The sequence below is a fragment of the Chinchilla lanigera genome, unplaced genomic scaffold (genome assembly GCF_000276665.1).
Source record: "Chinchilla lanigera isolate Chin_1 unplaced genomic scaffold, ChiLan1.0 scaffold00053, whole genome shotgun sequence".
Taxonomy (NCBI): domain Eukaryota; kingdom Metazoa; phylum Chordata; class Mammalia; order Rodentia; family Chinchillidae; genus Chinchilla; species Chinchilla lanigera.
This window is the reverse complement of record NW_004955454.1, coordinates 1258605-1281696: the sequence shown is the minus strand read 5'-3', so window position 1 is coordinate 1281696 and position 23092 is coordinate 1258605. Positions and strand designations below refer to the sequence as shown.

General features: G+C 58.0%; 1 protein-coding gene across 1 annotated transcript in view; it reads right to left on the bottom strand.

The window, feature by feature from the left end:
- Adgrb1 (adhesion G protein-coupled receptor B1) overlaps positions 1–23092 on the bottom strand; it is a 63287-nt gene that overhangs the window by 31851 nt on the left and 8344 nt on the right. Inside the window, exons 2-16 of the mRNA XM_013520249.1 lie at positions 20985–21146; positions 20144–20254; positions 19553–19717; positions 19283–19447; positions 18872–19036; positions 18348–18512; positions 18102–18203; positions 16864–16970; positions 16524–16718; positions 16197–16265; positions 15537–15645; positions 11047–11190; positions 10533–10608; positions 10285–10387; positions 9179–9222 (exon numbers count right to left, since the gene is read on the bottom strand). Of these exons, the coding sequence (XP_013375703.1) occupies positions 9179–9222; positions 10285–10387; positions 10533–10608; positions 11047–11190; positions 15537–15645; positions 16197–16265; positions 16524–16718; positions 16864–16970; positions 18102–18203; positions 18348–18512; positions 18872–19036; positions 19283–19447; positions 19553–19717; positions 20144–20254; positions 20985–21146 (1882 nt within the window). The remainder of the gene's footprint in view (positions 1–9178; positions 9223–10284; positions 10388–10532; positions 10609–11046; positions 11191–15536; positions 15646–16196; positions 16266–16523; positions 16719–16863; positions 16971–18101; positions 18204–18347; positions 18513–18871; positions 19037–19282; positions 19448–19552; positions 19718–20143; positions 20255–20984; positions 21147–23092) is intronic.

Genomic DNA, 23092 nt, shown 5'->3' with positions numbered 1-23092 from the left:
CCTCCAGCATCCATTCCCTGTCTGCTTATGAGCTCTTTCTCCGGTGTCCCCACCCTGGCTGATCCTTATATGTCTGCTGCAGTCTGAGTCATTAATTGGGCCATGGTGGTCCTGCTTTCCATGGGGGGAGCACAGGCGGCAAATTTCCCTCAGAACTGACTGTGCTTTCAGCCTCTCCTAATGTCACCACAACTTTCAACCTCACAATGACCACTGATGTCACTGTCAACCACATCAGTGACAGTATCAACAGTATAGTCACTGCCATCATCACCACCACTGAATCGACAACACCACCAGCACTACTGCCAATACCACTATCATCAGCAACATCCTCAACATCACACTATTAACATTACCATCACCGTCATCACCACATAAACACCACCATTAAAACCTCACCAATATATTACCAACACCACCACACCACATCACCATCAACACTACCATGATAAGCAGCACCAAAACCACCATCATTACCACCACTACCACCATTTACTGCCAATACCACCACCATTACCACATTACCACTACCAACATCACAGACTACCATCATTACCACCACCAGCACTGTCATCACTACTACCTTATCAACACCACCACCATTCCTACCACCAATATGACATTGCTAGCAACACCCCCATCACATCCCTACTACCAATACCTCCGTGATTAGCAACACCAGCGCTATCATCATTACCACCACTATTGTATTACCAACAATTCTACCATCATCACCATATCACCATCACCATTGTCATTACCGCCACCATCACCATCACATTATCAACGCCATCATCAACATTACCACCATGCCATCTTTGCATTGCCAGTAACACCATCTTTACCACCAGCAACGCCACTGGCAGCACCACCAACACCACACACAATGCCAGCATCATTATCATCATTATCACTACATTATCAATACCACCACCACTACTACAACTACCACCAGTACGTTAGCAACACTACCACTGTCATTACTGCATTACCACCTCCATTGCTAATGCCATCATAAACACTAACACCACAAGCATTACCATCATTGTCACTGTCTTCCCCCCACTGCCACTACTAACACCATCAACACTAACACCATAATAAGTAACACTTCCTTCACCATCACCACCAACAACCACACTATCAACAGCAACACCACCATCATAAATAGCATAACTGCTACTACCACTAGCACCAACACCCTCAGCATCAATAGCATTTGTTACTATTATAACAACTCCATCACCACTAACAATATCATCACTACTACAAATGACAGCATCAACACTATCGTCACCAAGACCACTGCAACACCATCATCATCACCATCATCACTACTGTGTCAACCACACTAGTTACCAGTGCTGTTATCACTACCAGCAACATCCATGGCACAGTCCTTACCACCACCATCACATAGCCCTCAGTACTATAACTGCCCCTTCATGGTCCCCACATTTACCACCTGCTCACCCATGGTTACCACCTTACCCGAACTATAAGTAACATCACCATAGCCTCATCACCACCACTTTTGCCTCGTCAGAACCAGTACTGTTACTCTCACAAGGACTGACACCAGCACCAGCTTGACAATTACATCACTAGCACTAAACAACAAGCCTTCTTTCAGCACCCATGGCCAGGGCCATCCCCATCAGCATACAACTGGACCCAGGCATCAGACCTTCACTTGCCACACCCCTACCACTGGGCCGAGTTCACCTCACTCCCAAAGACCCAGTTACCTCAGAGTCATCCCACCTTTTCCCTCCTTGCAGGTACCTCCACACATAGAGACAGAAGGACAGCAGACATCCATGTCAACTCTGCTGTCCTCCCTGCTACTTGGGAAGTCCTTTCTTGTGTCCACCTTCAGTTCTGCCTTCCTGCAGACTAAGTCAGCCCTCCATGGATGTGAAAATAGTTGGTGGCTACTCTGAATCTCACCAGTGAGTGCCTAGGTGGTGAGTTCTTATTAAGACTTCTGCTGTAGTAAGTGAGCCAGGGGCTGGGGATTTAGCTTAGCGACACTGCGCCTGCCTGGCAAGCACAAGGTTGTGAGTTTGATTCCTGGTACCGGAAAAAAACAACAACCAAAAAACCAAAAAAAAAAAAAAAAGAATTCAGTTTAAAAAAAAAAAGTAAGTGAGCAACTTCCACCCCTCCCAGATGTCCCTGTGGCCTTGCCCCGCAGCCACACTCCTCTCCACCTCTGCCCACCTCTTCAAGGTTGTCAGAGCTATTTGGATGTGAAGTATCCTGGTGGGATCAAGGCCATAGGCCTTCTGGGAAGACCTGGGCAAGCCTGGTCACCCTTCCGGTGCAAACTTCCTGTATCCAGCCTGGCCTGTCTGGCCTGGTCAGAGCTTGCAGATGGAAGGACTCTGTGGAGGGCCTGGTACCCAGGAAAGTAGCCAGCAAGTACCCAGTAAGTACCCAGGAAATCCTGCTGTTCTCTTCTGCACACCCTCACCCCAATCCTACCACAGCCTGGTCACCTCCACAGTCAGAGAGCTCCCTTCTCGGCATCTAAAAAGGGGTGCGGGGATTCCAGCAGGGGGCTGAGGGCAGCTGCTTCCACCCACCGGCACTCTGGTCCCTGACCCCTATGCCTCCTGAACCACTTGCTCTGCAGCACTCACTCCAGGTGTTCTCTGCCTTGAGGCCTTTGCACATGCTGTGCCTTGGGTCTGGGTGTCCTATGCCCTTTTCCCAGGTGGGCTCCAGCTCCCTGCCTCCCAGAGTGTCCCCTCAGGTGCACTAGGTCCTGATGACTGGCTCTTAGACTCTGGGAAGCCCTCCTGTTCTGGAGCCTTCCTGGCTCCTGTGTCTTAGTGCCCAGCACGCCACTCACACACCGTAACACCATGTTTCACAGTTGTAGACACCAAGATCAGGCGGTAGAGGGCTCACCCAGTGGCCACCTCATGGTAAGGAACAGGATCAGCATGAACCCTGCTCCTACCACCGGCTCTCCCTGTTCATGTGCCGGGTAGGTGCCTGCCTAAAGTGAACCACAAGCTCTGCCTTGGCACAGCCTTAGGGGTGGGCAGGACGCAGTGGGCACTACCCCAGCAGCCAGAGGTAGAGCAGAGGCTTGGGAAACAGATAGGGCTCCTGGGAGGGGAGGTGGAGAGGGAGATTGAGGCAGGCTGTACCTGGCAACGTCCTGCCATCCTCCACCTCGAGGCCTGTCCCCAGCCACGCTGCCCTGGTGGGAGCTTTTTCTAGAAGAGAGAAGAGTAAGGCATGGGAATAGGAGAAGGGGTGACAGGGAGAGGGTGACAAGTGAGTGACATAGGAGAGAGTGGCAGGAGGGAGGTGGCAGGGGAGAGACATCTGTTCTGGCTATTACTGGAAGCAGCAGTGTACAATTGCCCCTGAGGCACCTGATGGGCACCTGGTGACACTTCTCTGGACTGAAGACAAACACCGTCTCTCTCCCCACAGCAGCCTGGAGCCAGGGACTCCAGTGAAGGCAGACATGCCTGGGTTTGTACGAGTCGACCTGCAGAGGGCCCCATGCGGATCCCAGAGCTGAGGGGCTGGCTGTGGGCCTCATGACCTCCAGCCCTAGGAATGCAGGTGCCCAGCTCCCTGCACGTCCTGGTGCCCGCCTCACCCACACAGGGACCTTTATCCACAGCAGAGAATGAGGGGCTCACCAGGGCCCAGTCTGCTGTCCTATCAAGTGGGGACTGTGTGGGGTCCCTGGGGGCATAGTCCGTGTCACCATGGTCATGAATTCAGGGAATGAGTGAGGGAGTGAAGGGGTGAGCTCCCTGTCCTCAGAGGGTGAATGACCACAGAAAGATGGGCACACTCCAATCCCCTGGGCATAAATGGGGAGCGCCTGCAGGGACTTGCTGCAAACGGGGGAGAAGGAAACCAGCAGAGTGTGAGAGGTAGGCCTGTGGAGGAAGAGTCCACGGCAGGGGACAGAGAAGCCCAGAATTCCAGGAGGCCTGCAACGAAAATGCAGGGGTGCACTGCAAATGCCTGAGGTGGAGGGTAGCCACTGCTGCCGGCCAGGCCAGAGAGCTGTCTTTCCCCAGCTACGGGGTCTCATAAGACTGGAGGGGGCTTCCTGGTGGGGCTACCAGCCAGCATAGGCCAGAAATCCTCATGGCCTCAGACCCCAGGGGCATGTCTATGGCATGAGTACAGGACCCCATCCCCTCCCTCTGGTGCTCTGACCCGCCACAAGTCTCTGACAGCAAGGATGCTGCAGGGAGAGAGCCCAGCCAGCACTGCTAGCCACCCAGGGCCAAGTGGAGGGAGTTCCAGAGGAAATGTAAGGAGGGGCTGGAGCTGGGGGCTAGGCTAGGACAGGGCAGTGTTGTCCCCAGACCTCCTCCTGTCCCCAGCCCCCCTCCAATCCCTAGCTCCCTCCTGCTCCCCACAGTGTGCATCCTGGGTTACCAAAGTGGCCTCTATGCTGGGACCATCCCCTGCCCTCTCCCCACTCCATGCCCCTGCCCCCATCAGGAACCAGCTGGCGTGGGAGAAATCGGGCTGGGAACCGGCCGCTGACAGCCACCTGGGGACCCTGCCAAGTTGGGCTTCCGCTTGCCTCCCTCCCTGCCCTCTCCAAGGAAACCAGGGAAGATGGGAGGAGCCAGGCTCTTAAAGGGCCCAGGATGCTCACTCTGGCAGGGACCCCAGGGCAGGTCTCCCAGCACAGCTGCTCCTGGCCTGGGCCCTCCATGCTGGGCAGGGTTGGGAAAACCAACCCAACTAAGTTGACCTTCAGGTGGTCCTGGGCTTGTCAGTGAGCATGGAGGCCTCAGTTTCCCCACCTTGCCTTAAAACTGGTAAATAAAGGACAAATAGGCAGAGAGTTTGTGAGAATGACACAGGGCAGACCTAGGGGCACCCGGCTCCTGCCCCAGGGAAGGAGCCCAGCGAGTGCAAGAAGTCTACTCTGCGGGCCAGGTCCGGGGAAGCCTGTGTCAGGCATATTGAGGGTCTCCCAAACCGCCAGACTCAGTTGAAGACAAACCCGCTGCTAGACTTCTCAGAGCCTTTACAGTCAGTGGACCCAGGACCAGGGGAACCTTGCCCTTCCCAAAGCCTCACGCTGCCACTGGAAGTGCCCTGTCCTGCCAACGCCTCCACACTGGACCTCAGCGGAGCCACTTTCTGAATAAAAAGGATGGTCTCTAGGGATCTTGCCAGCTCTGACTTTTATATTCTGCATAACTCTGGACTTTTTAAAAGGAGGTTTTAAAAACTGCAAAAATTTGCCGATCTCTTGTGGGAAAGGAACTGTCCATTCAGAACCACAGAGCTGTGTTCAGTATGTGGCGGGCCCATCAACTCCACCACCACCAGCCTGTCTGTCTGTCCAGCACCCACCGCCTCTCTGTCTACAGCAGACTGATTATCGTTCCCCAGAGTACATGTACATACACCTCTAGAACCCGTGAGTGTGACCTTCTGTGGAAACAGGGCCTCTGCAGTGTAATCAAGTGAAGAACCTCGAGATAAAAATCATATACGAGTTAGGGTGGTCCATAGAGCCAGTGATCACGGTCTTTCCAAGAGGAAGAGAGGTCAGAGAAACAGAAGGCGGAGGGCCACACAGACAGGGAACCCGAGAACGCTTGCCCAGGGTGCTGGAAGTTGGGAGCACTGAGGAGGAGGAGTCCTCCCCCAGCTACAGGGAGCACAGCACTGCTAGGGCTTCTGCATTCACAACTGTGGCTCTGGAACTGTGAGAGCAAAGGGCAGGTGTCTGAAGCTCGAAGATGCCTGCTAGGGACGGGGAGATCTGTAAGGGCAGCCCGAGAGACTGATTCCCCACCCTTCCATGCTTAGCTGCCCCTTTCTTCTCTCCCACTTCATCACCACCCCATCTGTCCACGTGCTCAGTAGCTGCCTCTCCCCTTGGTCACTGTCCATCAGCTGGTCACTCACCTGCCTCTGCCTCCCCACCCTCGCCTCACTCTTGTACCTGACCATTACCAACTGTGCCCAGTTGGGGGCACTCACCCATCCTCTGGTCAGCCTCTGCTACACACTACTCAGCCAGCACCAGTTCTGGGCACAGGCGTCCCTCCACACGGCTGCCACCGTCCCTCCACTCAGACACAGGTGGCCGAGGGGCGGTACAGGGTGCGCTGTGTCATGGGTAGTCTCTTCTAACTTGAGCCCTTGGAACTCTGCAAGGCCCCCTTTGCTCCCCTTATCCCACTCCAAGACCCCACTCCCAGAACTTGCTGCCATTGCCAGGGTAGGGTATAAGGGATCAGAGACCTTGAGCCATGCTATTCAGCCAGGGTAGGGACTTGTGATCAAGGGCATTTGGGCCTGAGGAATGGAATCTGATCATATAAAACTGGCTGAAGGGCTGGGGGCTTCAGGGGCTCCAGGCCCTGTGTTTACGGAGCATGGCAGATGCCCGGAGGTGGGTGCCAGGCCGAATGTACAGTTGTGTGTGAATTACTGCGAGTGACGTAGGTAGAGGGTCTGCCAGTGGGCAAAGACTCTAGCTCCTTCTTTCCAAGTGAGACGTGTCACACTATCAACTGTTACACGTGGCCGGAAGAGGAGGTGGTCCTACAAACCCGTGATACATGTAGGGCATGTGAACCTGCACAAGTCCTTTCAGCTTTGACACGGGTTAGGGGTCAGGCTGTGACCAAGACCAGGGCTCAGTATATGAGCAGGATCAGGGCTCAGCATGTGACCAAGGTCAGAGCTTATATGAGTGACTCAGGTCAGGACACAGTACATGACCCAGGCCAGACGGCTTAGTGTGTGACCAGGTCAGAGCTCAAGATCTGGACTCAGCATGTGTCCAGGATAAGGTGGCAGACTGTGTTCAGGATCTGTGCCTGCAATAAGGCTCAACTATGTGTCACTATTATGGGTCTAAGAGGTCGCTTTGTCAGCTGATGACCACAGGTGGCTGTCCTCCCCTCCCCTCCACTGTAAGCCCCCCTCCCCACACAGAACCCCTCCTTGGACTCGGTGCTGTCTCATCTGAACACAGATGCCCATGCCAGCCCAGACCTAATCCAGGCACACTGTGGAGCAGACCAGGTCTCACTGCGCAGTGCCCCTGGCCCCTACTCAGATGAACTGGGAAGCACCTGGCTCCTTCGTTCAAATAAAGCAGGGACCCACCAGCAGTGGGAAGAGCCACCATCCAACATCACAAAGAGAAAGCCAGGCCACAGCCAGCACCTCCCCAACACCCTCCTGGCCTGGATGCCTCAGTCACTGCAAAGCTTTAGTGGACCTGATCTCTGGGGCCTAGTGCCAAGCATGTCTGGGGTGGCAAGCGGGGGTGGGCAACCCCACAGCTGTGAGAAGAAGGGCAGGTTGGGGTCACACTGATACCCAGCATCCAACTACTCAACAGTGGTCCTGTGGCTGTCCTGTTGCTCCCCAAAAGTAGGTTCATTTCAGCCCCAGAGTCCGCCCTCGCTCATCCAGGATGTGCTTCTGGTTAGCCTGAGCCCCGGGCAGTGCCTCTAACCAGCTGGGAATAACCAGAAACGTGGGCAGAGCTGTCCAAGCAGGATGTTAGTTGCACTGGTATTTAAGCAAGCAGGAAGCACAGGCTTCCCCAGGGCACCAGCAGGACTTGCTAGGTGATCTAGCCAGCGCGCAGTCCTGAGACTGTATCTCTGGGTAGGGGTGGGGGCTTAGAGGAGAGATGGGTACAACCTATGTCCACAGCAACAACTTTCATTCCCTGAAAATCCAGAACTTCACAGTGTCGCAAGATGGCCACAGGGGGACAGTCTGGTACCTGGAAGCATAGGGCCATTTTTCTTGCTTTTTCTTTTTGCAGTTTTCTCAGATCCCCTCTTTTGCATAAACAGCTTATACCACTTGCAAAAGCCAAAGAAAGTAATCAACAACAGCCACAATCAGAGAGCTGGCTTCCCAGCTTAGCCTCCAGACCCACGGCAGGATGTGAGATCGCAGCCTCACCACAGGGCCTTTGCACAGGACAGTCCTTCTGCCACAGAGCTTGTCCTGACACCTGCTGCAGAGAGCTTGCCAGGGTGCTTTGCAGGTATCACCTCCTCATGAGACTTCCCTGATCCCTGCTCAGCAGCGCCTCACCCACCCAGACCCTTTTGGCTCCACTTCTCAGCACATGGCACGACCCAACATTTCATACTGAGCCGGCTGTTTTGTCTTCACTGCCCCTCCTTGCTGGGGACAGAGAAAGCTGAGGACCAGGGCACTGTGGGGCAGTGCCTCACCAGTGGTCAGCAGTCACTGGAGGGCAGAGGGTGAGTGGGCAACTGTCCCATCCCCCAGAAGCACCCTCTGCCCAGTGCTTCCTGCCACCCATGCTGCCAGGCCTCCGCTCCCCATGCCCTCCAGCCTCCATGTGGTCTAGCTGCGCCCATCCCACCCCACTCCACAGGTCATCTCATCTTCCGGCCCGGCTACTCAGGACACTGTCCCTGCTGCCCAGGATACGCAACGGTCACCCTACAACCCCCAGCACCACAGACTGCTATGGGTACTGCCTGGGGCCACACTGAGCACTCACATGCTGCTTGGCCTGCGGAAGGAGTGGAGGGGGCCCGAGTGGAGGGAAGTGGGTGGGCAGTGGCCTCACTCCCCCGACTGCCCGAACCCCACGGGCCCTGGCCTGTCAGCACCTGATGCGAACCCTGGCTCCAATGTTTAACACTCCTCACCTGTGGAGTGCTCCTCCAGGCCTTGCCCCTTCCTTCCGACATGGGAGGCCCCCTACCACTCCTTCTCACCTCCCTGTGATGGCACGTCCCAGCCTGCTGCTCCAGGAAGGGGACAAGCGTCTAGCCTGTTCTTGCTGGTGCCTACTGGGCACGTGACGGGAAACCTGACACTCCTGAGCCCCAGTCCTTCTGAATACTCAGAGTCTCAGGTTCTCCCCAAGTTGCCTTCATCAGCTTGGTGACACTGTGGTCTCTCAGTGCCTGGCGCCCTGTCACCAAGACTGGCTGCTCTGGGACAGGACCAGCAGGATGCTCCAGCCCTCCCCAGGAGCTGTACAGGGCCATGGGAGAATGGGAGGGGGCCTGGGCAATGGTGGCAGAGGACGTGCCAGCACACAGGGGGTAGGGAGGGCAGCCCCCACCCTAAAACATGCCCCTCCCTTGTGGACTGCCCCCCAACCACCCCACAGCCTAGAGCCACTGAGCCTGGGTGAACTTACACATCTGTCTCATCCCACAGGATGCAGGTCTGGTTGGTGGTGCCCTGGGAGAGAAGGGCCGAGTCAGGGTCACCTGCCCCCCCCCCAGGGTCACTGCCCAACCACCCCCGGATACAGCAGCCCCTGCCTGTGTGGCACCCTGAGAAACTACACATCATGGAAAAACCACTTCAGGAAGGCTGAGGCCCGGGACAGAGAAGGGGCCAGACAAGACCATTCAGGCCTAGCTCAAACCCTAGTGCTCGCTGAGTCTCAGACAGCTCCTGTACCCTTCTAAGCCCAGAAGTGATAGCAGGCTGGGCCATGCGGTCGAAGCCCAGCTCTGACTGGGTAATGCGAGGACCTCCATCTGAAGGCGAGTGGATGAGGTAAGCTCCACAAACACCCCTGCTTGCTCTTGTCCCTGGTCCCACAGGCATGTCTGAGAGTACTCCAGGACGCTGTCCCTATCGGGGCTTTTATGCCAGTGGGATTCATGCTATTCAGAGCAGTAGCACACTTTAAGCATTTAGGGGGACAAGTTGGTCTTCACTCATGTGATAACGGAGGGAACATAGGGACAGAGTGGTTGAGAAACTCCTCCAAGTTCACACAGCTGCAAAGGACAGGGCTGGGTTCTTCCTACGGCTTCCCACAGCCCTGGCACTTCGCTGATTTGAGCAATATCTCCCTTGGGACTTCTGCATGAGCCCACTCAGGGGCCAGGGCCAGTGGCGCTAGAGGACTTTTGACTGTCACTTCCCTGGATGAGGACTGACAGCCCACAGGGTCCCCCTGGAGTCAGTCGCCTCCTGAGGCCCAACCAGACATCCTGGCATTTGACCCTTGGAAACTCTTACCAGTCTGGGCTCACAGAGCAGCAGGGTCTGAAATCAGGGCATCTAGTCCCAGCATGTTCAGGGAGGATGCTCTTGGCTCTAAAAGCTCAGAGCCTTTACAGGGCGGAGCTTGGCAGTCTGCTGGGGTTCCAGCAGAGGGGCCCCCACTTCCTAGCCTCGTGGATACCCTGCGCATGGAGACGTAAGGGCCTGGTAGGTGACCCAAGACCGCATACGTGGTCAGACGGGAGCAATCACTGCACAAACTCGGGTACCTGGAACACTCACATTGTACATGTGGGCAAACTCGATCTCCAAGGGAGTGAGCAGGGAGCGGGGCGGGGGCTTCACAGTCACAGAGATGACCTTGGAGTTCAGCACAGTTGTGTTCCTGGCAGGACAGATTGGCAGCAGTGTCATGGACCCAGCCTGTGTCCTCTGGCCCGCCACCCTCACCGCCTCCACCTCCTCCCACCCTGGCCTGCCCCTTGCTCGCACTAGGGGTCCGAACCACCCTGCCCACCAGCACTGCCCACCTCTGCAGAGCCAAGAAGCTGCCCAGATTTCGATAGAGAACGGTGCCGACTACGAACACAGACGAGTCATCTGCCTCTGGAAGAGAGCGCCTGGTCACCCGACCTGATCTGCCACGCGGCCAGCCCCCGGCCAGACCTCGTGGGTCTCCCCCCTACCCACAAGTGCACACCCAGGGCTCTCAGGAGCTAGGAGAGGGGCACCTTGCAGACCCTCCCCACGTGACCCCCCAGAGCTGTGGCAGGGGCAAGATGGCTTCTCTCCTGGGAACTATGGTTACCATGATTCAACAGTCCTCGCCTCTCCCCCAGTGAGCTGGTCCACCCGTCCACTCGGTTTAGCCCACCAGGGCCCAGGAGGGCGGAGAGGGATTCCTGGAGGGTGCTAGCCTGGGGACCACAGAGCAGGAGCATGAATGCCATCTTGCCTCTTTAGGCTTGGGCTGGACCCCAGGGGAGCCTTCAGGGTGGCAGTCCTCAGACTCTAGGCCCAAGTCTCCTGCTTCCTGGGCCTCACCTGCCAAGCCCGTAGAGAAGACACTCTTGGATACTGTGACCCTGTCCTCCGGCACCTTGGCCCAGTCACCAGTGGCTCGCCAGCCCTTCATGGGGAAGCTGATGTCAGTGGCACTGCTGGCTGGAAGCTTATGGATGCTAAGGACTGGGGCAGGAGAGACAGAGACAGTCACACCAGGACCCTCAGCCTAGGTTTCAGGGTGGTGCGGCGGTGACGCGGATGTGGATTGGGGACTGCTGCCAGGGATGACCTCCTACGCTCCCCAAAGCCCTTGCCGCTCAGACTGTAGACCCCAACTCCCACAACCTGGACAGGCAAGTCCCCGGAGCCCATGGCTCACAGATGGGGACTGTAAGGGGCAGCAGGCATGGCCACAGCCTCCAGAGGGCAGTCCCTGGTTTGCTTGCTCTTGATGAGATCCAAGAGGGGTCCGACCCAGCCCTGCAGGACCCAGGCGCAACCTCTAGTCCCCATGTCCCAGAAAGGCTCAAAGTTGAGTTGGGGGTTTGTCTTGTGGTCATGGAGGGATCCACAGGGAGCCATCGCTACCTGGGCATCCTCCCTTCCTGGGACACAGGCCAGTTGCCTCCAAATGTTGTGGCTGCTCTCTCTTCCCCTCACTGTTACATGCGGTGGGTAGAACCTGGAGAAATGGTGGCACCCAGGTGGGGCTGGGGATAACTGAGCTTCCAGCCTGTGCAAAGCAGTCTAGGGGTATTGGTAGGGTGCATGCTCAGGGTCCCTGATGGAGGAGTAACGAGTATGAAGAGGAACTGGGGACATAAGAGCAAGCTTGGGAAGTGAGGCTGGGAGAGAAGTCACTGGTGCTGGGCCCTCTGCTGGCGGAACCTGTCGCTGGGCCCTGGCTAAGCCCACCCAGGCAGAGCCCTGCTTTCACCTCAAGAACACAGCTTCTCAACTTTGGGCTTGTGGACTCTTCAACCTCATGGGCCATGGGCTGGGTGCCCGTGCACACAGGGCCAGGGATAGGGCTGTGGAACAGAGGGCCCTCCTCAGACATGGGGCTTCTGCACTCTCGTCCACTCTGGGTGACACTGCCTCCGTCCCTCAGAGCCTCAAGTCCTGGCCTGGGGCCGCTCACACAAGTGGGGAGGGGAGGGAAAGGGGGCTCTGGGCCCCTTACAGGCTGCACCTGCCCTCGGCTGCTCCTTTCTGTGTCTTGTCAGGCCAGGCATTGTGCCCTCTCTGCTGCCCTGGCCCTGCCTTGGCTCTGCAGACTCCCCTACCCTCCTGCCTCCATAGACCTTGTCCCGTGTGGACCAGGGCGTCTTCTCTACAAGAGACTCTTCAGACAGAGACTGGCCCTCCTCTCTGAACTTTAACACCCCACACAGCCAACCCTTACTGCTGAGAGTGTGGCTATGAACAGCCAAGTTCACATGTGGGCCCACTCTGGCACTGAGAAGGAGCCGTGGACACACACACCCCTTCTGAAGTATACATAGAGGGGAAAGGTAGACTTGACGTGGGGGGTGGTGACATTTCCACATAGGGCAGTGGGGAAGTCCTCACTTTGGCGGTGACTTTGGAGAAGACCTGAGCAATGAGAGTTCTGCGCCAAGATCCAGGGAAAGGAGGCGCCCTCAAGGTGGGAGGAGGAGTGAGGAGTGAGGGGCAGCCTGCAGGAAGGAAGGGACCATCTTGCTGCAACAGGGGAGGGGTCAAGGGCACTGAGAACGACCCTTCAAAAGATGGTTGTATCCTCGCAGGGGAGCATGGGGAGACACAGGCAGAAGTAACTTCAAGGTCCTGGAAGGAGCCCCAGCTCTGGTGGGTGTGAAAAGCCCTTTAGACACCCCAGGCAGCAGATGCTGGGTCTGGATGCGGGAGTGCTGGACACAAGTGAGTTTCAGGTCCGGGAGGGGAGAAGCCCAGGGAGCCCGAGGCTGCTTCCTGGGGGTGCAGGTAGGGAAGAGACCAGGCATGGCTGGGGGGCAGTCCAACCTTCGAGGTGGCAGGGTAGTCTGCCGCCCAGTGGAGAAAGAGGAAGGATGGAGGGAAGGTAGGTGGTGGCCAGCAGTCAGGAGCCACATGCTGGCTGGGTTAGAGCTGGGGGACACTGAGGACTGACCATAGGGTGTGCATGGTGAGCATCACCCACTGGTGACCCAGACAGAGAACAGAGGCTGATGGCTGATTTGGTGGTCTTTGTCAGTACAGGAGAGGAAGGCAGCAGAGAGGGTGAAGGGCTATGAAGGTAGGTGCTGGGAGCTGCTGCAGACAGGACCACAGGGGAGGGACCTGGCACGGTGGGGCCATCCCAGGCACCAGAGCATGCTGGGCAGGAGAGGCAGGGTGGTACGTCCTATGCTGGTGGTTTTCACATCTCAAGGGCCAAGGGTAGGGCTTGGGCAGAGAAGCAGTGTCTGGGAGAGCGAGTGATGAGCTGGGGTAGGGCTGGGTCGGCGACATGTTCACACCATGTGGGGTGTGCAAGGGTGTTCGAGAGGACAGAAAGCCTAGGTGATGGCAGATGAGATCAGGCGTTCTAGGTTCCTGAGGAAGCTGAGGGACTGCAGATGCTGCTCTGACCCAGAAGGGAATAGGGGCAGGAGACAGGACTGTAGCGGGGGTGATGCTCAGGTCCCTCAGAGGAGGGACACCACAGGCCTGTGATCAGATTGGGCCCTGGTGATCAAGGTCCTCAGGGGAGAGAGGGGCTGGTACAAGGGATACATAGGTACAGGCCCTCCACCCTGATAAACACAATGCTGATGAGAAGCTCATTCTTCTGGGACCCAGAAAGACCTGATGAGGGGCAGTGTATGTGGGGGTCTGGGGTCTGGGCATCTCAATTCCAAGCTGGTGGTGGGGATGACCTCAGAGGGACACAGAGGAAGGAGGAGGACCAGCCCAGGAGCCCAGGGCACAGGACGGAGGCAGCCTGTCCCCTAAGGACTGTGGGCTCTGGGGTCCTGGGGAACAAGGGGTGGCTAGGGCCATGGAGGGGTCTGCTGCTGATGCATGGGGGAGTCCCCACTGGCTTAAACCAGGGGATGGACAGAACTGGGTGGGTGAGGAGGGTGTGTGGTGCATGTGGGAATGAGATAAGTGGAGAACAGAAGTTGCAGGGATACGAGATCATGGAGTACACAGAGTTGAGTACGCACAGCTGTATGGGCTGCATGGATGTGCCAGAGAAAAGTGAAGTCTGTGGGGTGTTTCGGGAGTGTGGCAGGGGGGTACACTGGTGAATAGGGTACCAGGCCATGAAGGTGGCTGGAGCAGCCCAGGGCCTGTGGTGACAGTGGGTGGCCCTGAGTAGCCACGGGCTCAGGCTGGCTCCTAAAGGCAGGTGAGGGCCCCTCCAGAGTTGTGAGCCATGTTGGGCCGACACTGAGGTGCTGGGCTGGGAAGACTGAGTCCCTTCCCGAACTCATCCCTGTTCAGCTGCACCACAGCCCCTTTGTCTGGGCACCTGCACCTCTGCCAGGAAAGGGAGCCTGAGAGGAAAAGGTAAGGCCTCAGGTGCTGTGCAAAGTACACCAACCCTTCCAGCCAGCAGCCTCCATAGCACCCAGGCTGGCTGCTCCCGTGAAATGAGGGCTGGGCCTTCCGGGGTACTGTAGCTGATGGAGCCCTGCGACCCCAAGCTCCTAGGGTGGAAAAGCAGGGCCAGCACAGGGGTTCAGCTTAGAAAGTGTGGGAACACTTGTCTGGCCCAGGATAGCTCTTTCTGCTACTGCACGAAGGGACATTTAACGTGGGGGCTGGGAGAGGCCCAGTAGCACTTGTGTTGATGAAGTTTAGCCAGTCCCAGTCACTGCCCTGGAAACCAAGTCTTCCCACTAGGAAGGGGGACATTTCCCTCCCTGGTGCTATGGGGATCACAGCTGGGGTTGGCACCCACTCTCAGGTTACCCCATGAGGGAGGTTTGGGAAAAGTGGCCTATGAGAGGAATTCGAGGGAACTGTGACAATGAACATGAAATAAGCCTGCAGTGGACACTGGTAAGGGCTGCCACCATCCACCTCCCAGTCCCAGGCTCGCGTTTGTCTCCTCTGTCACTCTTCACACCCTCATAAGGCAACACAGTTATTGTCTCATTTCACAAATGAGGGAACCGAGGCTCAGCCGATGCTATGAGCTGGGGGAAGCTCAGGGCCCCTGATGAGGGGCTTCCAGGATTGGGGAGCTGAGGTAGCTGGCTGCATAAGGTGCTGAAGTGATAGGGACAGGGAACCCTGGGCCCCAGGGGTGCAGGCAGAGAAGTGGCCCAGGGCTGGTCATGGAGGCACCCCCAATACGAGGTCTCCAGGCCCTTTCCAGGTCTTATCCTCTCCTTGGGCTCCCGCTAAGGAGGCAACAGAAACCTAGAGTTGAGCTTAGACACATGTTTAAGAGGGCCCACAGAAGGGTTCCAGTCACTGCCCCTTGTATAGTTGGGGAAACTGAAGCAGGGCCCTGCCAAGGGCTGTAAGGCAGGCGTAGAGGCCAGTGGGCAGAGGAGGCCTTACCAAGGGCTTACCTAGGTTGTCTGTCACCTGGTACGCGTCCCTCAGGTCCTTCATACGGAAGCCAATGACATCCACAAAATCCTCCACCAGCCGGAAGAGCTCCTTGGCATTGGGGCCCATCTAGGGGGAGGGGAAGAAGCCTAGAGCTGGGGGTGGTGCCTGCACTCCGGTCAGGACCCTGCTTTCTGCACCATAAGGAAGCAAGGCCGGAGACCTCTGAGGGCCACCTCCAGTATGGGTGGGTCACAAGGGCATATCTGGGTCCCATTAGTGCTCCCGTGGGTGGGGATCGGTGATCCTCAGGGCTGCATGCCAGATACTGCCCTGGGAACCTCAGGCTCAAAGTCAGCCTAGAACGAAGGGAGGGTGATCCGCCACCTCCCAGTCTCTGGACATGCACTGTGATGTCAACAGTTTCCCACTCCCCTCACTAAGCCCCACAGGACACGATATCATCCTCCCACAGACGAAAGATGGAGGCTTACAAGGTTAAGTAACTTCCTCAAGGCCATCCAACTGGTAAGAGGCTATGGTGGGATTCAGACCTAGAACCACCCAGCATAGCCACCAAGGACCCCTCTGCAGGACAGCCTGGAACTCAGGGGGCACCAGGGATGCCTATGCTCATCCTGACACTGCCAATCACAAGGGTCCCAGACTCCTGTCCATACCAGCTGGGCCTCCTCCCACTTCTCCCGGTTCTCCTCTGCCAGCAGGTTGCTGATGATCTGGACAAAGTTCTGGAAATAAGCAGACCCAGTGAAGGAGAATACACCATCAGTGCATGATTAGGATTATGGCTCAGCCTCTGACAAGGATTGAGGCTCATGTGTAACCAGACATGAGGAGTCAGTGAGTGATCACAGTCAGGGCTCAGCTTGAGGCTCACAGTTAGACCCACGGCCAAGGCTGGGTCTGGGTCTGTGACTGAGGTCAGTGATGGCCCCCAACCACTCTCCAAGGCACCCCTCTCCACAGCTGCCCTTCAGGGAGCCCACCTGCACGTCCCCAGGGGTGGGGCTGTAGTAGGCCCTCCGGAAGATCTCAGTCATGTTCCTCAGGACATCAATGGTGGAAAGCAGGTCCCCACTGTAGCTGGTCCCATCTTGGGAGATCTCCACCAGGGTCTGGATGACCTCTGAGACCCCTTCCCCTGGAAGTCCGCGCTGAGCTTTGGCCAGGTGCTCCCGGGTCTGGGGAAGAGGGAGGAGGCTGGATGGGTCACCTTGCAGGAGCTTCCAAGCAGGAACTAGAGACCTCCCCCATCTGGAGGCCCCTCTGTGGCCCCCCTCCTCACGTCCGTGGAGTAGGTGTGGCGCAGGGAGGGGCCACCCTCACCATCATCTGGATGTTTCGGTAGTCAATGGAGACGCAGCGGATGTAGGTGGGGGGCTCCCAGTAGGCGATGCCCTCCTCGTCCAGCTCACAGCGCCGCAGGATGAGGCCTGGGGAGACCTCCCACGTCTCAGGTGGATGCTCACTGCCAGGCACAGGAGTCCCCACACAGCTCCCACAGGAGCCACTCTGCCTGGGCCCTCTGGCCTTGCTCCTGGAAGCTGCACATTTCTGAGGCATGCTGAGCACCTGCTCCAGGTGCTGGGGGACCAGCAAGCACCAGGTCTTTGGTGATCCTACTGCCTGGAATGGAATCCTTGGCCAAGTGGGGGCATTGGGATTCAGCCAGGGCCCTGGGGACAGCCATCCTGGTGCCCTGCTGTGCCAAGAGGGCTGCAGGGATTCACCAGCTGGGGACATGGGTATCAAAAGCCTGAAACAAGGGCTCACCTTAACAGAAAGCACTCTCAGGCCATCCCAGAGGAGCAAGGACAGCTAAGTGCATATGCAGGTGACAGCCACATGGCACTGACATAGCCCTACCACCCACAAGGAGCATAGGGCAGCCTGATGCAGAATCCCTGAGCCACTGATTCAGGTGGGGACCCTGGGGGTGCCTATGTGCAGAACCAGCATGTGATACTTATTTTCTTCATTCTGCTTCTGTGCATTTGTAGTATGCCAGCAATAACATGGTGAAAAGGAAGTTGGAGCACCAAGCATGGCTGGGAGTACCTAGCACCCACTGCCATCCTTGCCCACCAGGGGCCACCCCAACCAATCCTAACAACAGCCCATGGGGAGGGTTTCCTAAGGCCCTCATTTTACAGATGGGAAAAGTGAGGCTCAGAGAGGGTAAGTCACACAGCACAGGGCAAAGCCAGGCTCTGAACCTCCCTGACTGCTCCCTCTCAGGTACAGAAGTCATCTTCCCTTCTTCAAACAGGAGCCGTGGAGGGGAAGCCAAGCTCCTTCCCTATCGCCCACTTTGCACTTTCACCCCTCTAGCAACTCTCCAGACACTTCCTGGGGCTGGTGTGAGAATTATAGCCACTATCATTCAAAAGGGACTTCCCCCCTGCCAGCCCTGCAAACCCAGACAAAGTGTATTGACTTCACCGTGCCTCAATTTCCCCAGTGGTGGCAATGGGGATGTCTGAGCCCTGGGTCTCAGAGGGTTCCTGCAGGGGCTTCTCTATGAAGGCAAGAACCCTGCAAACCACCTGCTGTCTGGCCCTCACCTGTGGCATTGCGGGGACACCGGACTGCAGCCACCTCTCCAGCTGGTGTCTCTTTCCACACCACGGCCCCAAAGTTGTCCTCGTCACAGATCTCATGGGGCTCTACCAGGGGACCAGAAACAAGGGCGGGAGTTTGGGAAAGAGCTGGAAGCTGGCAGCAGGAGGTCCACTGTCCCAACTAAGCCAGAGTCACTGGCTGCTCCTGGGTCCTTCCCAGGGCCAGCCACAGCACGGGAAGGGTCTCACCGGGACACCGCTGGGTGCCGCACTGTCGGTACTCGTCCTGCGGGCCCTGGCAGGCTGCTCCCCCGAAGAAAGGCCCAGAGCAGACACGCTCTCGGCGCTGGCTGCCACCCCCACATGTGACACTGCAGCTGCCCCATGACGCCCAGGCCTGCCATTTGCCATCCACTGTAGGGGATAGTCAGACACAGAGGAACAGGCGATGGGGATGGGCGGGGTCCAGGAGCAGAAGAGGTACAGAAGCACGAGGTCATAGGGACACACAGACACAGGGACCCACAGAACACAAGGATATGAACAGAGGAACCCAAGGGACCCAGGGGTGTAAGGTTGTGAGCCACCAGGAGAAAGAAAATTGAGACCAGGGAGAAGAAACCTGAGGTCAGCTTGACAGAATAAAACGAGCCCTCATACAGAGCCATCCCCTGCCCTCCACAGGCACCATGCACCCCAACCCCACCTGGCCCACACCTGGACCCCAGGCCACATGCAGGGCCACAGCCACCCCCAGGAGGGGCCTCCCTGACCTGGGCACTGCTGCAGGAAACAGTCTCGCGTCTCCACCCAGTGGCCCTGGCACTCAGCACCCCCATAGGAAGGCCCGTTGCACTCCCTTGTGCGCTGCTGCCGGCCCTGGGCACAGCTGGCAGAGCAGGCGCTCCAGCTCGACCACTCATTCCAGTTTCCGTCCACTGCCCGGCCCAGAGGAGGAAGGGGACAAGAAGCCAGTGTGAACACCCAGCACTCCACAGCCAGCCTGGGACACCACGTGCACACCCGCCACCACCCCACACCCCGCCTGGGACGTGGATGGGAATGCCAGCCACTTCTCAGCTTCCCGACTGCATACAGCCTGAGGATCCAACCTCGGAGCACCCTGAGGTGGTCTGGGGTAGGCAAAGTTGGGCCACTCCCCCCAGCTGCTCCCTCTCACCTACCAGGGCACAGGGCGATGTTGCAGAACTTGGTTTGCTTCTCCGGACCTTCGCAGGGGTTGCCTCCGAACTGCGGGGGCCTGCAGGTGCGTGTGCGGTCCCGGAAGCCGCGGCCGCAGGTGCTGGAGCAGAGACTCCAAGGCGACCACTCGTCCCACGCGCCGTGCACTGCGAGCGGAAGACGGAGGCGCTGCCGCTCTCAGCGCCGGCCGAGGCCCCGCCCAAGGCCTGCCCCCTCCCCCCGCCGGCCCCCTGTCCGCGGACCCCGCCCACCTGGGCACACAGCGGAGTTGTTGCATAGCCTCTGCTCCCGCAGCGGGCCGCTGCACTGCGTGCTGTAGGAGGATGACACGCAGAAGCGCGTGCGGGTTTGCCAGCCCTCACCGCAGGTGCTGGAGCACACACTCCACGGCGACCACTCCTCAGCCGCCGGGTCACCTGTGGGCACAGAGACCTGCGGCATCACGACCTCTTGCATCTACTGCCAATAGGCTGCGCCAGAACCTGGAGGAGGGCCTGGGAGGGGGCCATCCTACAGAGCAGCAGGCGACGGGCAGGAGCTCGATCTAGGTCTGTGCGTTACTCCCCTGGACAGGCCTGGGCCCCTTCTGGTCTCCTAAGTCTGGCCCCAGCTGCACCACCCTCTTCAGTGCCCCTAAAGCCAGTGCCCGAGGAGACTAGAGCCAGGTACTGTACCTAAGAGGCTAGTCTCATTATGGCAAGTCATTTAAGCTATTACTTATAATTAGCAGCAATTACTAATTTAAGAGTATTTACCCACAGACCTAGTCCAGGAAATCAGCCCTCCCCTGCTCAGCGTCTGAGGCTGTGTGCACACCAGTTCTGCCCACACCACCAGCTCACCAGTCTGGGGGGATGGAAACCCAAACTGTTGCAGGTCGTCCCCCAACTCCTCACGCCGCCGGGCATCTGTGGACCGCAGGGACTGGCTCCGGGAGCTGGTGCGCCCAGCGGCTGCAGGATGGGCTCAGGTCAGCATCCTGCAGGGGCCTCCTCTGTCCTTGGCCACCACTGGACAGCTGGGAAACCAGGCCCAGAGCACCAGGCCTGGTCACCACGAGCAGCGTCTTCTGGGTCCTGTCTTTCCTGCCCAGCAGCCCCTCCCTCTCAGCCTCCAGGGCTGGCAGACCAGTGGTCACCTACAGGACAGCTCTTCTGCCCCTGCCCCTGCTGGCTGCCCAGGGGCCTCCCTGGGCTCCTGAGATGAGCTGTCTCCCCAACAGAGTTCATCAAGGAAAAAAACAACCCAAAGAATGACAGCCTCATTAGAACTTGATTTAACTTTATGGAGGCAACTAAAAAATGCATGAGGTCATTAAAGAGGCTTATTAGAGAAATACATTCTGGAGGCCTGATCCAGCTGGGCTGGCCTGGCCGGGCCTTCCTAGGTGAGGGGAAGAGGGCACATGCCCCATGGCCAGCACTGGCCTCTGCATACACCCCAAAATTCCAATTCACAGCTGAGAAGGAAGCTTCATCTATCCCACCTAGCTTCAAGTGCCACACCTCCACCTAGGCCCTCATCTGTACTCCACGTGGCCCCGTAAGGGCCAGGCTTGGCCCCACCCTTGCGTGAGGCCCACCCCTGCACCCGCTTCCCATCCTGGCCCTTCCTCCTGACCGGCCTTTCCCCCATGTCGCACCCCCAGTACCCAAAACGAGATCCGCCCCCTTGTGCACTCACGGCCACAGGCCTTGCGGTTGCAAAGGCGCCCCTCCTCCAGCACCCCCTCGCAGCCGCCGCCCTCAAGGCCCGGGGTGGGCAGGCAGGTGCGCGTCCTTGTTTGTAAGCCTCCTCCGCAGTCTCGCGTGCACTCGCCCCACAAGGACCACAGCTTCCAGCCGCCTGAGGGACACCGGAGGGCGGGGTTAGGTGGGGGCGGGGCTGGATGAATGGCGGGTGGGCAGGGCTGGCCAGGGCTTCGGGGCACCCAGTGCCACCCAGCTTCCAGGCATTCTCTGGAGGGCACAGGTCTGCCCTGAGATGGGAGGCCCCAGGGTGAGGTGCGCATATTTGGTACCCACCATCCTCATGACCGATCAAGGGTGGAGCAGCTTTGTAGCTAAGGCTTCGGTTCCTGCACCCCACACCCCTCCTCCAGGACTCCCCACTGCTCCTTCCAGCCTGTGTCCTCATCTACACGGCAGGGGGGGGGGTGGCTTTACACATGCCCATCTCCATACATGGCCTGTCAACCACACCCCCCCTCACACCTCACAGGTCCCACTAGGTCTCACAGCTGGTGGCCTGGCCCGGCAGAACCTCCCTTACACCCAGGAGACCACCGGCCAAGGAAGCCTGGGACAGAGGCTGACAGGCTGCTGGCCCTCTTTCTCAGCATCTCTCTCAGCATTTTTCAGCTTCCCCCACCTTGGCCTTGTAGGGGCCAGTGTTGCCCTTGCAGCCCAGACCTTCTATCTCCGAGGGTCTGAGACCCGGTAGCCTCTAGAAATACAAGACTATGGAGTCTTCATGATTGGGGCACTGACAGGGAGGCTGTGCCCACCTGTGGGGCTGGGTCCACCAAAGGGGCTGCTTGTCCAGATCTCCTGCCAGCCCCTTGCCCCGAACAGCCTTTGACCTCACCATCTAGCTGTCCCTTGGGAATGCCCGGCCACATGCTCCCAGAGAAGCAGGGGCAGGGTTGGGTTGGGCAGCCCTCCCCAAGTGCTTATTCCAGACTGGGTTCAAGCCTAGACATGGGGCATCTCTGACCTTGCACTGGTCAAGAGGAGGTAAGGACACAGGATGGCGCTGCCACACCCCCACCACTGGGATTCCCATTCAACTGGGGCCACAACCTCACACTACTGGGGATCTCAAGGACCAGAGAACAAACGAGTTCTGGACCAGGGACCAAGAGCCAGCTGGTCATGGGAAGGCCACTCGTGGTGGCCAGAGGCCTCCAATGCTGAGTCTTACATGTGGTTTTTAGGGGAGAGGACCATGGTTTGTGATCCCAGGGCAGCTGGGGAGGGGAGCGGTCCACATCTTGGATGGTCCTAGGGTTGCCTCCCTGGCCTCACACCCATAATCTGCTCAAAATAGCAGCAGACGTCCCAGGACTGATCAGCAGGAGGAGAAATACCCAAGAAGAGCTTGGAAAGGGTATGGCCCTTTGGATTGGTTGATCAGTGCCCCTGCCTCTCAGGACCTGAGACAGCCGGGGCTCTGCCACTTCATTGCACTGCCGCTCCTATGGGCCAGCAGGGGGCGCCAAGGGCAAGGGGCCGGATTCAAGGGAAGGAATCACCTTCACAAATAGGAGCTCATTCTCCCTGCTGGGATGCAAGGTGGGAAGGAGCGTCTTCCGCATCTCCGTGGCTGTTTTAGAAACTACTCTTTTCTCTCTCGTGGAACCACACCCCCATGGACTCGAGAGAGAGAATACTGGAGTAAGGGCCCACAGAGGCCAGGCGCCCTGTGTGTTGTACGCCATACCCTGTGCCTGCTCGGTGGAACACAGCCAGGGAGCAGAGCAGCAGGCAGTGGTTCTGAGCCACTCTCAGTCTAGGGGCATGTCCCTGCTTTCACAAGGGAGACTTCTGCGTCCCCGGTCACCAGATGAGAAAATAGGCTCCCTCAGCTGGGAGAGGAGCAGAAACTGCCTACCTGTTGGACCCCAGCCGCACACCCTCCGGGGGAGGCTGCTTCTCTTCCCACAGTGGCTCTCCAGGGGTACGCTGGCCCCGGCACTGTGGGTCCTGTGTTGTGCTTGAGACCTCAGTACCGTGGCTCTGGTTTTCAGCCACCCCTATAACTCAATACCTTCACCTACTTACAGTGGAGGA